The sequence below is a fragment of the Rattus norvegicus genome, chromosome 8 (genome assembly GCF_036323735.1).
Source record: "Rattus norvegicus strain BN/NHsdMcwi chromosome 8, GRCr8, whole genome shotgun sequence".
Taxonomy (NCBI): domain Eukaryota; kingdom Metazoa; phylum Chordata; class Mammalia; order Rodentia; family Muridae; genus Rattus; species Rattus norvegicus.
In genome coordinates, this window is record NC_086026.1 from 50,196,844 (window position 1) to 50,214,819 (window position 17,976).

Here is a 17,976-nt window from a genome sequence, read left to right on the forward strand (position 1 = left end):
ATACATTTTTATAAAGTTGATCTTAAAGTGAGAAGAAAAGTAAAAAAAAACTGCTTGAATTTTTATTCCTAAAATACAGATGGAAAAAAGATGTACTGTTCAGTTATGGCTGCCTTCTCCCTGGACACGGTCGTCACGTTTGAATGGATAACCTCCTCTGTAAGTGGATGACCTCACATCATGAAATAGCCTAACCTTTAGAATGCTCAAAGAAGGCCAAGAACTACTCCCCAAAGTTGTACCAGGGCTCCCCTTATACAACTGTTCTCAGAAACACCCCGAATCACAAAATATTAGGTCTCGTAACAGTTAGGGCATCATTGCAAATGTTTCTGGTTTTGCTTTTTGCTTTTTTTTTTTTTTAAAGTTTTGAGACAGGGTCTTGCTATGTGGTAGGCCAGGCTGGCCTTCATCCTGCCGCCTCAGCCTCCAGAGCACTGGAATTCCAGGGATGTGTGTCCAGGCCTAGCTACCCTTACCATGATGTTAAACAGAAACCCGACTTCTTTAAAGGAAAAATCAACTCTGATGATAAATGAAGAGAAGGGAAAAATTCTAACTAAGGTGACTAAGCAGGCAAGGATACTCTTTAATTTCAAAGAGGCTTAACATGTCTTCCTGGGAGATGACCAATGGGATGTAGAGTCTCCAGCTTTTTGCAAAAGAGAAATGGAAAATGTGCTTTAGGTAATGGGGTTTATCATCACTAACATTAATTTTCTACTGACAACTGTGATGGCTTGTATATATTCAGGCCAGGGAATGGCACTATTAGGAGGTGTGGCCTTGTTGGAGTAGGTGTGTCACTGTGGGTGTGGAATTTAATACCCTAGTTCTAGCTGCCTGGAAGCTAGTCTTCCACTAGCAGCCTTCAGACGAAGATGTAGAACTCTCAACTCCTCCAGCACCATGCCTGCCTGGATTCTGCCATGCTCCCGCCCTGACAATAATGGACTGAACCTCTGAACCTATAAGCCAGCCCCCATTAATGTTGTCCTTACAAGAGTTGCTTTGGTCACGGTGTCTGTTCACAGCAGTAAAACCCTAACTAAGACAGCAACCTTGCCTGCATAGTTCTGTCAAAAACCTCACATATCGCTAATCAAGCATCGGCTGCTTCCTTTGCCAGGGAGCGAAGGACACACACTGTTTTTGTGCACAATGTTTTGGTGAAGCTTGGCTGAATCACCCCAGCGAGCTTGCTAGGCAGGTAAAACATACTTCTACATTAGCTCTTTGAAAGTGGAGCGGGACACAACCTCTGCCATCTATTTTTTCTCTTTCTTTCTTTCTTTCTTTTTTTTTTTGTGAGCCATTCTATTAATACCAATCAAATCGAGAAAATGATCAAATGAAATTGCATTTTGAGCATCGTAAGCTGTGTAATGTCTATTCTGTTAAATTGGGGCCTATAATTGCTTCTGTACTGAAAAGATACAACAAAGACAGCAATCATGGTATGTCATTATCCCAGACTAGAAAACCGGCCTTTGCGGGGAGGACTTCAAAGGCTTGTGGTTCTCAAATTGCATTTGGCTGCTGCTGTTGAAGCGCAGGCAATCTTGATTAGGTGTTTACACTGAGGTAAGGCGAAGAGCAGAGAGTCTGAGTGCTTGGGTCTAGAGCCATTAAAAAATTGTACATTATGTTCCTTGCTTTGAAGTGAGGGTTTGCAGGGAGGAAAGCAACTCAGATTCGAGGACAGCTGAGCTAGACTGGGCTGCAGTTTCTCTCTCAAAGAAACACATCGGGGTTCTTAGAGAATCAGATGGCGCTGCAGAGAGCAGAACCAGGGCTTCACCCAGAGCCGTGTGACACAGAGGATCTGCATAACACACACCAACACATGCTTCATAAACACGCTAACATTAGAAAGTTCTCACTGCAGGCTGTGTCCCCCCACTATATCCTGCCCTTCTTACTGTCTCGTGTCATCTGCCACGGGAGCTTTATGAGTTGAGAAGGCTTTGCTGTGTGTGTCCCTAGTACTAGTGTGTACTAGCAACTAACCGCGTGCCCAAGTGTCAGATTAAAGGAATATGATATCATTGTATGTAAATGTGTGTGAGTATGCATATGTGTGTGCATGCATACATGTGTGATGTATATGCCACAGTGCACATGCTAAGGGCAGAGAACAACTTGAAGACTTTGTTCTTTCCGTTCACTACGTAGGCCCTGGGTGTCAAACTCAGGTTGTCAGGCTTGGCTGTAGGCCTCTTTACTGGCTGAGCTGTCTCACCAGCCCAGGTTCAAGGTCTTTCTTCCTTTCTTTCTTTCTTTCTTTCTTTCTTTCTTTCTTTCTTTCTTTCTTTCTTTCTTTCTTTCTTTCTTTCTGTCTCTCTCTCTCTCTCTCTCTCTTTCTCTCTTTCTCTCTTTCTCTCTTTCTCTCTTTCTCTCTTTCTCTCTTTCTTGCTCTGATATATCAGCTACTTACATTCCCACTTCGGGCATAATCACTGGATCTAGTAAGGCCCTCGCTATTCACTTGGCTAATGAGCGCTCGGCAGCACTGATCCTGGTACTTTTGCCCTGGGTTGTTTTACACCTGCTCACGTTTCTGTGGCCAGCGAAAAAAGACTGATTCAGATTCTACTACTATGAGGTGACTTTGCTGACACCCAGCATGGCTGCTTAAATTATCAAAGGGTTTTGTGTTTTTCAGCTGCTTAGCGACAACACACGTGAAATGTTTGTACTCTGTTGCCTATCTCCATTCCTATAGAACGCCGAGACCATGTATGCTCAATATGAACTTGTTGTTCAATTCCGTGTGTGTGTGTGTGTGTGTGTGTGTGTGTGTGTGTGTACTGTTTTTTTTTTTTTTTTTTTGAGCCAGGGTTTCTCTGTGTAGCTCTGGCTGTGCTGGAACTCACTATGTAGACCAGGCTGGCTCAAACTCAGAAATCCCCTGCCTCTGCCAGCCACCCCAAGTGCTGGGATCAAAGTGGCAACATATATACATATGAGGAAGTTAGGACAGGGATTCAAACAGGGCACGAACCTGGAGGCAGGAGCTAATGCAGAGGCCATGGAAGGATGCTGCTTATTGGCTTGCTTCCCCTGTCTTGCTCAGGCTGCTTTCTTATAGAATCCAGGACCACAAGCCTAGGGGATGGCACCACCCACTATGGGCTGGGTCCTCCTCCATCAATCACTAATTGAGAAAAATGCCTTACAGCTGGAACTTATGGAGCCATTTTCTCAATTGATATCCCCTCCTTTCAAATGACTCTGGCTTGTGTCAAGTTGCTATAAATCTAATCATCACACCCTTCTTTACTGAAGTTCCACAAGGCCTGAACAGAGGGGCCATGGCAGGGCTGTCATGTTGTACATACAGATCAGGGCACTTGTACTTCATAGTGGTTCTGAGTGTGCCTGGCATAGAGATGGCCACAAATAGAACTAGATGACAAATTCGACCCGAGTTGTTCCTAAGCTCACCCAGCTTCATTAGAATGGATACAGGCAGCTGTTTACACAGATTCCATATCCATGGGATCCATCAGGCACTGGGGCTTGGCTTAGCTCTTCCGTAGTATGAGCTTAATCCCCAGTTTCTCAAAGAAAAACAAAACAACAAACAAAACCAATCAAGTGTCCAACTGACAATGTGTTTTGTTTGTTTGTTCTGTTTAAAAACAAACCACAGTTCACCAGCACTGAGCATGTCCAGACTCAAGCCTCAACCCCATCACTCCCAGGATAATATGACATAATAGCTATTGTGAGTTGTGAAACGTAAGCAAGAGCTGACAGTTCACACGGTGAACATAGGAGTTACACAAATACCACACCATTTGATGGAGGGACTTGAACTCATCAGATTTTAGTGTCTGACAAAGGCCCCCCATGGATATTGAGGGACAGTGAAGATTACCTAATTGTCCAGGCAGGTTTGTGGTTTATATCAAACCCAGGCAGCGAACTGCCAATAGAATGGTGTGGAGAGTGGGGCTTCATCTTCCCTCCCACTCTTGCTCACTGTGACCCCGGGTCCACAGGTCCTTCAGCCCCTCAACCTCTCATGGTTACCCCTCCCTATATATCATCTCCCCCAAATATGCATGTTTTCTCATGGCCTACATATCTTCAGAGAGTTGCCGTGTGACTTAGTTTAAATTGGAATTTCCCCCACCTTGGCAAAGCTGACGATATCCTTTCTGCTTCATTTCTCCCTCATTGCTAATAGATGGCGTCTATTGTCCACCCCTTCTACATACACAGTCAGTCTCTGACTCCTTCCCCCTGTCCCTTTTCTCTTTTCTCCTCTTCTCACCATAACAGATCAGGTGGTGGCTCGAATGGTTTGGATTTGGGAGTGTTTCAGAGTTCGTGTCTGGGATTAGTGATTCTTAGTCTGGAGGCCAGTTTCTAGCAAGTTTGGGTTGTTTACGTATCTCATTCCTTCTCTTCCATAAGATTTCAGGAGGAGGCGTGCACACAGTAGCACGGCATGTGCACAGACTCACAGCAGCCTGGGTCATTTAATCCAAATGACAAAAGTGTCAGGCACGTTGCTTCTGACTTTGACTCAAATTCATGCAATGAGCCCTATGATGTAAGACACCACAGGATTATCCAAAGTGATGGGGACATTTTGGAAAACTTAGAAGTGATAATCCTTAAAAATGATTAATTGTGTGAAATTTCCAGTTTTCCACTGAGCAGGCCTAAGCTACATGGGAAGTTTCCTTCTGCATGGATCCGTCTTCAGTCCCGTGGATTTAATGAAGTGTTGCTCTAGAGTGCTGAGCAGGGCCCATATGAAGGATGCCTCAGAAGTGTCTCATATTGAAAAACCTATAAAGTTCAATTGGAATTACACAGTCATAAGTAAGTGCTCTTGTGTTGGTATAGGACAAAATAAGAAAATCTATCAATCAATGGACAGCCCTGGAGTCCCTGCTGGGTGGCAGAATAACTTCTGCAAGCGCTGTGGAACCGGGTCTCAAAAGCGGTGCTGAACCAAACCATTCTGTAAGAGCGAAGTCCGTGCTTCCAACCAAGTGTAGTTATAAAAAGATGGTCATTACTTAAACAAGAGAAAGCTAGATCTTACAGACAACTCAAAGCGTCCCTCAATAGCAGCCACGGAAAAGAAGAGCAATTTATACTTGGATGGATACTTCTCAATAGGACATTGTAAGTTCATCTAAGCATTCAATAACAAATACGTCACATAGAGCCTATGTGACATTAAAAGCTTCCATGTATGGAATGTCACTTGAACATACCAATAATCCTGAATCTGATGTAGAAAGTCAACATTTGTGCGTGTTTTTTTTTTTTTCCTTGAGTCATTGTCTCATGTAGCCCAGGTTGGACATGAGAGCTCAGGGTATCTGAGGATGGGCTTGAACTCTTGACTGCTTCTGCCTCCCAAGTGCTGGGGTAACAAGTGTGTACCACCATGGTGGATTTATGCAGAAGCAGGTGGATCTTTGTAAATTCAAGGCCAGTCAGGGTACTACAGTGAGGCACCAAATAAACAAAAAGATAATAGAGAAACAATCAGAATTGTAGCCAAGCAGACCTCTTGAGAGGTCAGATTTGAGGAGGGGGGAACGTTGAAAGGATTATGACGCAAAATTATAATTTAAAACCAAAGCGTTAAATACTGCGTATATGACCCAAAGTTATTCATAAGCTCCTTATCTTAAATTCAAAGCTCAATTACTAAAGAAATGTGCCAACTAGGTGGATATAAGATTGCAAGTTTCGAAGGCCGGTGACATGGCTTCGTGGTAAGGGTGCTTGTGGCCAAGCCTGACAACCCGAGTTTGATTCCCGGGACCCACACGGTGGAAGGCGAGAATCAAGTACCACAAGTTGATTTTTGACCTCCACACAATGCAGTGGCAACCACAGGCCAAATCAATCAAGCGATCAATGGTAAACACAATAAAAATGGTAGCATTTTTCTAAGAGGACCAACTAAGAGTGACAGGCAGACTTGCCTTGCATATGAATGTCTTGATCTCAGGGGCTGGTTGTCTGGATGAAGTAAAATGTGGGGGAAGGGACATACCCCTCTCTCCACTTACTGGCCATAAAATGAGCTTCTCTGCTCTGCCTCACCTTCTCCGACATGACAGACGGAAACTGGTTTCATAGAAACTTCCCTTAAAGCTGTTTTTCTCTGGGATATTTTGATGTACCACCACCAGCAGTTAAAAAAATGCTGGCTAAAGTGGATCCCCTCTATAGATGGTCTTCGAGTAGCAACACCACAGATGGCACATTATACACAATAGACATCTCACCACGTATGTCCTCTTGAGTCCCTTCTGCCACCTGAGATTCTATTTTTATTTCCTGGCGCTGTCGCTTGAGATAAGAAAAGACCCTTTAGGAGAGTCTATGCCTTGTGTAGTTTTCTTTCTTTTCCTATAGTGAAAGGACTGTGTACACATGTACACACATGTACACACATGCATACATATTTTGTTCATGTGTGTATGCAGGTGTGAATGTGGAGGCCAGAGGATAGCCTTGGATGTGTCCTTTCTTAGTCCCCTTCCCTTTTGTTTGTTTTTGTTTTGAGACAGGCTTTCTCTGTGTTGCCCTGAAACTCTGTAGACCAGACTGGCCTTGAACTCACAGAGATCTACCTGCCTCTGCCTCTGCCTCCTGAGTGCTGGGGATTGAAGGCACATGCCAGCTATTTTCTCTTTTCTCTTTCTTTTTTCTTTTCTTTTCTTTTTCTTTTAACAGGTTCTTTCACTGGCCTGGAAGGTCACCAATTAGGGTAAGCTAGCTGGCCAGTGAGCTGCAGGGATCCCCTATCTTCTCCTTTTCAGAACACAGTATCATCACCAGTCCTCCCCACCCCCAACAGGGGTTCTGGGGAATCAAATTTAGGTCCTCGCATTTGCTGGTTGAGCCATACCCCTCCCCCCCATACCTTCCCTTTACTGCTGGTCCACCATATGTAAGGAGCTTTGTATAAAGTGATCGAATAGTCTTCCACTGTAGAAGTTGTTGACCCCATAAGCAAGGTAAGCAAGGTAAGGTTTCAAGGAGTCACTTGCTCAAACAGCTATCAAGAACGTGTGCTGAGATTCAGGATGTAGCCCCTGATTCTGACTTCAGTTTTATGGCCTTATTCGACACTACCCAGCACCGCAGACTGTCTTGTTCTTCATGCAAGGGCACTGCTACAAGGTGGGGCAGGTCAACGCTCTTCCAAGATCTCTGATGTGTTTGTCTTTTGGATTCATTCTTTCGGGGCTCAGCCTCTCCACCAGACTACTTCTGTACATACTGCTTGTTTGGTTTTCTAAGAGATGTTTCCTGTTTCTGGGTCTGGGTCACATAGATGGAAAGCAGGCTCCTGGATAAATGGGGGATCTATATGCCTTATTTTCTGTTGCGTCCTGAGTAGAGAAAAGAGAACCTAGGACAGAGTTGGTGCTCAGTAACTACTCAGGACTGATTGGCCTGCTGTTGGCCCATAGATCTGGACAGTGGCTTCAGTTTGTGGTTTTACATAGTCCTGAGGACCACAGACAATTGATAACCCTGTATTTACAGTTTTAAATTACCTGTAATTTCTTTTCCTGATGTTGATAGGAAAGGGCCAAATCACATGGATAAGGCACTTAGAGCTCTTCTGAACTCAGCCTAAACCTCACCTTCATCTTCAAAGTCTATTGAAATCAAGATAGAAGGACAGTTTCAGAACACAATTCCCGTTAATGGTAGGCCATAAATTTGACTCATATGCTAAAGAGTTTCAAATACTGCAGACTCCGGAATAAGAGTCAGTGGATTCCGGCTGAGCAGAGACTGTATGGTGACGCTCAGGTGCCCTCTAGTGTGTGCTGCTTTTCCCATTGGTTCCTGGCATCACACACCCTGTGCCTAAACCCATATTAAAGAGTATGTGCACACCTTTAATCCCAGCACTCGAGAAGCAGAGGCTGGCCGGCTGAGTTCAAGACCAGCCTGCTCTATAGGTCAGGTGCTAGCACAGCCAAGGGTGCATAATAGAAAAACCCTGTCTCACAAAAGGAAGGAGGGAGGAAGAAAGTATGTGGGTGTGATGGTTTGTATATGCTCCGCCCAGGGAGTGGCACTATTGAAGGTGTGACCCTGTTGAAGTAGGCGTGGCCCTGTTGGAGTAGGTGTGTCACTGTGGATGTGGGCTTAAGACCCTCACCCTAGCTGCCTGGAAGCCAGTCTTCTCCTAGCAGCCTTCAGATGAAGATGTAGAACTCTCAGCTCCTCCTGTGCTATGCCTGCCTGGTTGCTGCCATGTTCCTGCCTTGATGATACTGGACTGAGCCTCTGAACCTGCAAGCCAACCCTAGTTGAAATGTTGTCCTTAATAAACTTGCCTTGGTTATGGTGTCTGCTCACAGTAGTAAGACCCTGATTAAGACAATGGGAATGTGTACCAACAGTTCTATGAAAAGAATGGCGGGAAAGACCACAGGGAAACTGAAGTTAAGGCTTGTGGTTCCATTCTGAACCATGTGCAGGCAACTTAGGTGACTGTATGCAGGAAAGAACTTAATCAAAGTTAACTCAAAGCTAATATTGTAAGTGACCCTTACCTAACACACACACACACACACACACACACACACACACACACACACACCCTTGAGAACAGATCCCATGTATCCCAGGTTGGCCTCCAGTTGCTAGGTAACTAACAAAGACCCTGAACTTCTGGTACTCCTGTCTCCACTGTCCACTTGCTAGGATAACAATCGTGTGCTACCAGGTCTGGTCAAAATGGTGCCAGGGGATCAAACCCGGGGCTTTGTGTGTGCCAGGCCAGACTTGGCTAGCTGACCCACAGTCCTCAGCCTCCCCTGACCCTCATTGTTGCTATTTTTTAATTTAGATTTTTAAAAATATGATAATTATAGTATAGAGATATGGTTTAAAACCAATGGACATAGCCTGGTGTGGCGGTCCATGACTTTAATTCCAGCTCTCCAGGGGCAGAGGCAAGCAGATCTCTGCGAGTCCCAGGGCAGCTAGGGTTATGAACTAGGTTGTGAGGCCCTGCCTCAAAACAAATAAACAGCAGAGACAGAGTAAGAAAAGCCAGGGGATAAAGATGCGGAAGGTGGAAAGCCCTGACAGCTTCCCCCCACTCCTTCCTACTCATCCCCTATGCAGAGGTCCCCAGTGTCTCACCACATAGTCTAGACCTAAAGTTTAGAATCTTCCTGCCTCAGCTTCCCTGTGTGCAGAGGTTACAGGTGTGTGTGGCACTTCAACCACATGTGCATTTTTATTCCTTTTGCTTTGTTTTGCTTTTACTCCCTCTGCCCCTCTTGCCCCTTGAATTTCTCTTACTAAAAACTCCTGTTAAATCGACCAAAGCGTTTCAGAGGGAGTCTATTTCCTAAACAGCCACAGCTTGCCCTAGTGTGCAGACCTACTGTCACTTCCATAACTGCTCCCTCCACAAGGACGGCTATTTGGGTGGCTTCGGGTCTTTTTATATCACAAACAAAGCTGAAATGAATCATCTTGTATAGTTGTTTTGTTTTTTTTTTTTTTTAAGACTGCACACATCTATTTAGGACAAATACCCAGGAGTGGAGTATGTTGGGTCAAATAACAATGCTAATTACAAAATCATATTCGGCCCTTATTGTGAGTCAGGCACTAAGGTAAGCCCTCTCTGTATGTCAGCCTACTCATTGCCTATTCTTAACCACCCTATGAGGAAAATACCATTATTATCTCCTTTATAGATGAGAACGCTGTGGCACAAAGAGGTTTAATAGCCTGTACAAGGTCACAGAGCTAGCACAGGGCAGAGGACAGCAATGTGGCTGCTTTTTTGACATCATGTTCTGGTTTCCCTGGGAGGGTAATTGTATTTGCGTAGACATAAATCGTCCTTTATTCTGCTTCTGCTGATTTCTCCTCTTCCTGGCATTGCTGTGCATTTTTATCAACAGATCCTCCGCTTATTAATTCTAGGCGGAAATGAATCTCAGTAGAGTATCAATTTGTTCTCTTGTAGTGAGAGATGCTGAGTATAGCCTCGTGTTTTAACTTCTCTGTGACTCTCCATCTCAGCTTTTTATGTATGTTTCTATGGTGACTTCTGTCTCCCTCTTATTGACATGCAGAAAGATAGCCTCGTGTAGTAGAGATGGAGTTTGACTTGTGATATAAATTAGAGAATTGTTTTTCATAGTTTGTTTCTTATATTTTACATGTTTCTACTTTTCTCTGGTAGATGTTGATATACACAAAGTCAAATTATTAATCTCCTAGGGATTCTTGATTTTTTTAAAAAATAATTCGGGCTCTGAAGAGAATCTTCCTATGGTTTTCTTTCTAGTGTTCTGATGGTTAAAGTTTAATAATTAAATGTGAGACCTATTTGGAGTTAGGAGCATACGAATCCAGTTTGCTGCTTTCCTTGGGGTTACCCAGGCTGCTGTTTTGAAAAGGGCAGCATCTCTTAGTGTGCCACATAGTGTGCCGTTCTCCTTACTGACTTCCCATTCTGCTGTGCTCCAGTTTTCTGTCTATATATGTATTAAACATCACCCTATGAGTTGAAGCCCTGTACTATAACATCCAGTAGGGCTCCACCTTTCATCGTTCAGTTGTGTGTTGTGTCGTGTGTGGCTGTGTGTACCAGTGTGTGTACATGCAGTGGTCAGGACATGACTCAGAGTGCTTTTCTATGTTATTCCCATCCTCATCGCCTTGAGACAGGCTCTCTCACTGAGCTTAGAGCTTGCCGTCTTGTCTAGGATGGCTGGCTGGCCTACAGTGAGCTCCTGGGCTCTGTCTGTTCTTACTGCTTCACATGCTGGGGTCTTAGGAAAACATGGCCATGGAAGGCTTTTAGGTAGGTCCTAGGTATTGAACTCAGGTCCTCAAGCTTACAAGGCAGGTGCTGAGCCATTGGCCTCTTCCCAGGCTCAGTAGAACTCTTAACTTCTGCAGCTTTCCTTATTATGCCTGCTCATTATGAACTTAGTAACCAGTCGTTTAGCTTTGATTAAAAATACAACCAACCAACTACCATCAGAAGTTCAAGGCCATCTTCAGTTACAAAGAGAGTTCAGGACACAAAACTTGTGTCTCAAAACCCATGTGGGGAAGCTGTCACATGCTCAGATATAACAATTCAGAAAGAACACACATTTTTGTATTACTGACCGTATTCACTGAAACAAATGACACATATCATTATGGCACTGTTAGGTCAAAGATATTTCTACCCTTTGAAAGAGAAGAAGAAGAGTAAGAATAAAATCCATCTTTCGAGAAACGGTGAAGGAAGGTTTCAAATGCTATAAGCAATCGGCAGTAAGACATTTGGACCCAGAGCATGGGTTGGCAAAGTCAACATCTCCTTCAAACAGCAAGTCATGAGGAGCTCAGAGGCAGTAAATCTAAGGTGCATTTAAAGTTTCCTCTGTGACAAAACACAAGAGAAACAGTTGGTGAGACAACCAAAGCACCCCAAGGTTGATCGCAAAGATAACTTGTAACTACTATGAAAATTAGCAGTTCAGGGGTTAGCCAGAGTTCATGGTAAATCTTTCCCCCCCTCACACTGAAAATATAATTCCTTAATTCAGCCTCACTATTGCCTCTCCTTCATGAGTGGCTTGTCTAGGTACACTTTCAAAAGTAGTGATAAGTACTGGATGTTACCTCAGCACTGAAGAGCTAAGAACGTGAGGCTAGCCTGGGGGAGCCTGAGCTACAAGCAAGACATTGACTCAAAACAGGAAACAAAATGGTACTGAAAAGTGTTAGGCGAGGCTGGGAAAGATACTGTCATTCATTTATATTTTAAGTAAGCAATCGAGTGAAATTTTGAATTTCACATTTTTGTTTGATTGTTTCAAGACAGCTACTCTTTGAAAGGGACTCTACCCTCATAGGTGTTCTCTGGTAAGGGTGTGGAATTGCCGTCAGTCAAGCTCTTCACTTGAGTCCATAGTATATTTGACATATTCACTAGGAGGTGAGCTGATAGGGACATCCTTATTTGTGTCCATAAAATAAAACTATATTTACTTGTTGTAATAGCATTTTCTTGTTGTTATTGTATATGTAAATGTGTGTATGCATGTGTGTGAACTGTGTGTGTGTAAATTGTATGTGTGTGATGTGTATATATGTGTCAATCTGTATGTGGTATGAATTGTACATGTATGTGAATATATAATGTGTGTGATTATGTGTATGTGTGTGTGAATTGTGTGTATTTGTGTGTGAATGTGTTTGTGTATGTGTGTGGTATGAATGTGTATGTGTGTGTAAATCATGTGTATGTGTGTGTGAATTGTGTGTATGAATGAATGTGTGTGTGTGAATTGTGTATGTGTATGTGTGTGTGTGAATTGTGTGTATGAATGTGTATGTGTATATATGAATTGTGTATATGTGTGTGTGTGAATGTGTGTGTATGTGTATGTGTGTATGTGTATGTGTGTGTGTGAATTGTGTGTATGTGTACGTGAATTGAATGTGTATGTGTGTATATGAATTGTGTATATGTGTGTGTGTGTATGTGTGTGTGTGTGTGGTGTGTGTGGTGTGTGAATGTGTTTGTGTGTTCCTTTTCTGACAAGGTTTTGCTACACAGTCCAGATTGGTGCCATATTTGCCATCCTCCAGTCTCAACTCCTCAAGTGAAGAGACTACATACATGTAAGCTCCGCTGTGCCCGGCGTCCACCAGGCCTATCATTTGAGTAATAACTTATTCTCCGAGTGATCAGATGAGGAAAAGAGGGGATTTATTAGTTTTCTGATTTTCCATAATGGAGTGTCTACGCTGTAATCATTTCATATTACTTGTGCAGGACAGTGAGGGACACTGCACTGATTAGCAACAGGAATTGGTAAGGTAGAGTCATCTGAAGAATTAAAAAGAAAAATCTTCCATACTGTGCTCCGCTTCACAATACAACCCCATGCCACCCCCCCAGCTCAGCCCCCAGCCCCCAGCCCCCAGCATCCAGCCCCCAGCACCCAGCGCCTTCACAGAATCTGGATGTAGAATCATTTCCTGTGCAAGCTGTGGTTCTTAGGGGCGAATGCCTCACACTACCTCTAATGTACTGGGGCGCTCAGTCAGGCGGTAACCAATGGTGAGGTGAAGAGTCAACACAGGGAATTAAATGCCGAGCCCTGCATTTCATCTACTGGAACACACAGCATAATAAATAAATTCCAAGGCACATACTTGGTGTATAGATATCCATGCAGGCAAAACACTCATGCGCACGAAGTAAACATTTTAAAAGTTCTTTGGGTCTTTGAATGGAGACATTTTAGATAGAGCGATCGAACTGTACCAGTTACAGCACTGCGAACCACAGGTGAGCTCTATTTTGCGCTTAAGAACGGATGGCGTTATAACCTTCGAGCAACAAGAAGCATCTGGGCTAGCAAGACCAAGCAGTCGGTAAAGGCACTTACCACGACGCCTGGTGGCCCAAGGTGGATCCTCAGGAAAAGAAGACGCGACTCCTTCAAGCTTACCTCATACACAGCCACATACACAAGCCCCCGCGCTACCCACACAGACTAAATAAAATGAAAGGAAGAAGAAGAAAAAGAACAGGAGGAAGGGAGAGGAAGAGGGAAGAGAAGGAGGTGGCAGAGGAAGTGGCAGCAGCTGGGGGGACAGCATGCAAGCTTTTGCTCTGTCGGAGCAAGTGGTTACTATGGCATCGTCACCGAGAAGGAAGAGACATCCGGCCATTTCAAACACAGGAATCCCAGGACGGCTTCAGAAGAGCTGTTTAAGCAGTTGCTACGTACCTGTTCGAGGCGAGTCTCTCCTCTCTTTTTATTGTGAAGTTGAAGGTAAGAGTCTGTTTTAGGAGCGGGTAATCCCAAAGTCAGCTTGTTTTTTTCCACAAAATACTGTCTGGATTTCCTTCTGCGTGGGCCACGTGACCCTGGCAGGAAAACTTCGTTGTGTGAGCTTGAACTCTTTAGGTACGGAGACAGGTCGCTGGATTTCTCCTCCTGGTCCTCCTGGTCACTGTCGCTTAGTTCTGAAAAAAACTCATTTTGACGGGTGCCACACTCGTACTTTGGGCTTAGAAATTCGCTTCCAAGTAAGGAGGCTTCGCTCTGAGGACTCCTCTTCTCTTTGCCTTTCCCCACTGAGAGTCTCATGGACGGCTCCCTGGAAGGGTAGAGCGGAGCCCCTGGCAGGTTGTCCGAAGAGCTATCTGCAGACTCTGGCAATGCTTCCACAGCTAATAGTTGGCCCTCCTCTTTTTTATTCTTCCAATTGGGATCATATCGGAGGTCTGAATATTTGTCTTCTACCTGATGATGGCTGTCGGAAGCAAAAAAGAAAGAGAAGTCCTTAATTAAAGTAAATTCCGGGGTGCGAGGGTCAGGGGGTTGCCTTCAAGTGACAGCTCCCAGCTGCGACAGACCCAGTAAAATGTTTACACACATACACACACAGACACAGACACAGACACAGACACACACACACACACACACACACACACACACACACACCCACACACACACACACACACTCATTCAATTCACTTCACCATTTTATTTAAACTCAATCTCGGACTCCTTTCTCTAATTTCCCTTCACTCTCTAGATGGTGAGGGAGCATCTAAGTCTCAAATTCGAACCACGGAAAAGATCTAATTACCCAAGTTCACTGAAATCTGTAGTCAAAATGTTTGCCAACTAAACTCTAAAAGCAAGAAAACAAAGATGAAATGTCTGCGATGTCAAAGCAATGTGTCTTTATGGTTCCAAGATTCCTACTGTTTCTGCATACCGACAGTGAGTCGGTATTTAAAAGTGCGATTCACACTGGACAGCTGGGCTTGTAGTTTAGTTGATAGAGAGGCTTGCCTGGTATGCACGAAGCCCTGTATTTTATCCCCAGCATTAGGGGTCCACCCTTGTGGAGGTGACTGGTAGATCGGCCATTCAAGGTTATCCTTGACGACAAGATGCATTGACAGTCAGCCTGGACTACATGAAACCCTGTCTCAAAAAAGGAGGAAAGAAGAGAGGAGCTAGGGGAAGGAAAAGAAACTGGCTGTATACATATTTGGGTATTTATTATTTCTAGGAAGGGAAATACATAACGTCATTTTGAGTTTCTGCTCTTGGGAGGAGAGTCAGGTTTTTATCCCAGTGGATAAAACCCTTTCTTTTCAGGAATGTTGGGTTTCAGTCCTCTTCTCTATAGATGTTCGTCAAACATGCTACAGGGGCGCACACAAGGCTTAGAGTCAGACTGCGGCTCGGAGCGTCTCGGTTGTCAGAGCCATGCACACAGGGCTCGGTAGACAGGTCGTCGTGGGCCTCAAGTTCTAGGGCAGTCTCTCAGAATTACGGTTAAGTACGTCGTCCTGGCTAAGGAAGCAAACTGGGCCCAAATAAAGTCCTCCCCTCTGCCATGACGGCCTCAATCTTAAAGTAGCCCGTAGTCTTAACTGGGGGGGAAAAAGCTGGTAATATGGCATATTTAATGGCCTCTTTGATCTTCAAAAGCTAAATGGGAGAGATTTTTCCTTGTTGAGGACAGTGGACAAAATCCTCTAATCAAAAAGAAAATGTAAATCACCCAGCTTTTTATGCTATTTGATATTCCCGTTTACAGAGGACATAATTTTATGCTGGGTAAACAAACTAATGGTCCCTGTGATGCCAACTTACCCATCTTAATGTGGACCTGGATTTCTTTGATTTAAAGCAAAAAAAAAAAAAAAAACCCAAAACAAAATAAAAAACAAAAAACAAAAAAACCCCTCATATGCTATTCTAAGTTGTCATTGTGAGTTTTTCAGCTCGTGAAGAGGGTGGGAAACTTTCCGATGGAAGAGGTTCTTCCCTTTCCTGAATGGGATTTTTTTCCCAGCAAAACTCTGTCAGGGAATGGGACATCACTGTCTCCCACACAGATACCACAGGATGGCCTGTCTTCAGGGCTATGATGGGCATATGCCTCCTGTGGGTTATCTGCCTCACAAACTTCAGTATTTGGACAATGGGCCTTTCACCTTTCAGCTTCAGGGCAGTTTGTCTCAAATGGGGATTTTTGTACTTGGCCTGTTTCTCATGGCTGACTAAAGATTGGCAAGAGGCCGTGTGTCTTACTGGGCTCTGCACATGCGCTCATTAGCTTTTTGCTGGGATTCTGTTCTCACTTGACTAAAGTCACGGGGCAGCAGGGGCTACAGTCCATCTTCCCTAATTTCTTTCTTAGTACACTGTAGTGCTCTATGGACAGATGAGTTAAAGGCTTCTAGAATAAATGAACTGAACCACCATAAATATTGCAACATAAATACAGTGGTTGATATTTGTTTTAAAGAGTAACTACATGTTTAGAATGCTAACATGAAGATGCTTCTTGCACTGGGATAAATCAGTGACTGATTGTAGTGTTTATCTAAGGTTTAAGTGCAGTTGTTTACATGGAGAAGAAAGCTCAATTATTATCTTTAAGCAAATACAACTTCTTAAGAAAAGGCTGTATCCTATTACCTATGGTTTACTGGAAGGAAAACCTGAATTTAACTTTATTCTTTTATTTAGTAGTCCACAGTTGTTTTGACAAGTGTTTATTGAGCACTTACTAAGCTGAGGAGTCCCAGTGTGCTAAGTAGCAGTGTTGCCTTCACAAACTAAAGTGTGTCTCAGGAGGCTGAGGAGAGCTTCCCACAGGAAGTCATGGCCATTACTGAGGGAACATATCCCCGGCTGAGGGAACAGCAGGAAAGCAGAGTTGAATGGACAGAGAACTTTGTTTCCCAAGAATAAATAAATGTTCTGCAGATACAGGAGGAAGAGAAAAGTGGGGGCTCAGAGCTCAAGGCTAACCAGAGCTCAGATATGCAAGGTTAACCAGAACTCAGATATTCGAGGACCTCATTAAATCCTGGAAGAGCTTGGGCTTAGCTACATTATATGAATGCTTGATTTTAGACAGAAGACTGGTCACCAATTAAGAATAGCCAAAGTGGGTCTGGAGAGATGGCTCAGGGGTTAAGAGCACTGACTGCTCTTCCAGAGGTCCTGAGTTCAATTCCCAGCAACCACATGGTGGCTCACAACCATCCGTGATGGGGTCTGATGTCCTCTTCTGGTGTGTCTGAAGAACAGCTACAGTGTACTCATATACATGCAATAAACAAATCTTTAAAAACAAACAAAAATAGCCAAAGGGATGAGCTTTGGGGTGGCCTTACACACATACACATTCTCTTGAAGACATTTAGAAGAGTCTTCTTGGGAACCACACTGAGCATCACTGGGCTGGAGGGATGACTGAGTGGGGAGGAGCACTTGCAGCTCTTACAGAGGACCTGGAGTTGGGTTCTCAGGACCCACATGGTTGCTCACAATCACCTCAAATTCCAGTTCCAGGGGATCCATGTTTAGTTGTTCCATAATATGTCAAAATCCATCCTCCCTCCTGTCATCCTGTTAGTCTAAGATAACGCAGTTCCTGGTGTAACTAAGTTACTTCAGTAATTAAAAAAAATAGGTAGAGGCCCATGTGTTGAGGGCTTGGTCCCCCAGCTTGTGACAGTACTGAGCCGTGGTAGAAGCTTTAGAACATGGGGCCTTATAGAAGGAAGCTAAGTCCCTCTGGGCCAGTGGAGCTTTGCTCTCTGTGTGTGCTTTTGGCCTCCATGGGATGAACAGGCCTCCTCTCTCTCACAGACGCTCTTGCCTCCATATTACCAGAGGCCTAAAGAAACAGGGTCAAGTACCCATGGACGTGTGAGCCCAGAGAGACTATTGTTCCTTTTGAGGTGTTGATTTCAAGCATCTTACCCCAGTCATGGAAAGATACCACAGGGAGCCCAGCATTTGAAGGTGTGTGTACATATTCTTATCCCTGTGACTGCCTTAGAAAAACTGGAGCCCAGAGCTTCCAGGGACTAAGCCACTACCCAAAGACTATACATGGACTGACCCTGGACTCTGACCTCATAGGTAGCAATGAATATCA

At 44.1% G+C, this 17,976-nt stretch overlaps 1 protein-coding gene across 5 annotated transcripts in view; it reads right to left on the reverse strand.

Annotated features, from left to right (window-relative positions):
- Jhy (junctional cadherin complex regulator) overlaps positions 1–17,976 on the reverse strand; it is a 56,828-nt gene that overhangs the window by 23,242 nt on the left and 15,610 nt on the right. For all 5 annotated transcript variants that reach the window (XM_039082325.2, XM_039082327.2, XM_039082328.2 and 2 more), the window contains one exon: positions 13,782–14,310. In XM_039082325.2, the coding sequence (XP_038938253.1) occupies positions 13,782–14,310 (529 nt within the window). The remainder of the gene's footprint in view (positions 1–13,781; positions 14,311–17,976) is intronic.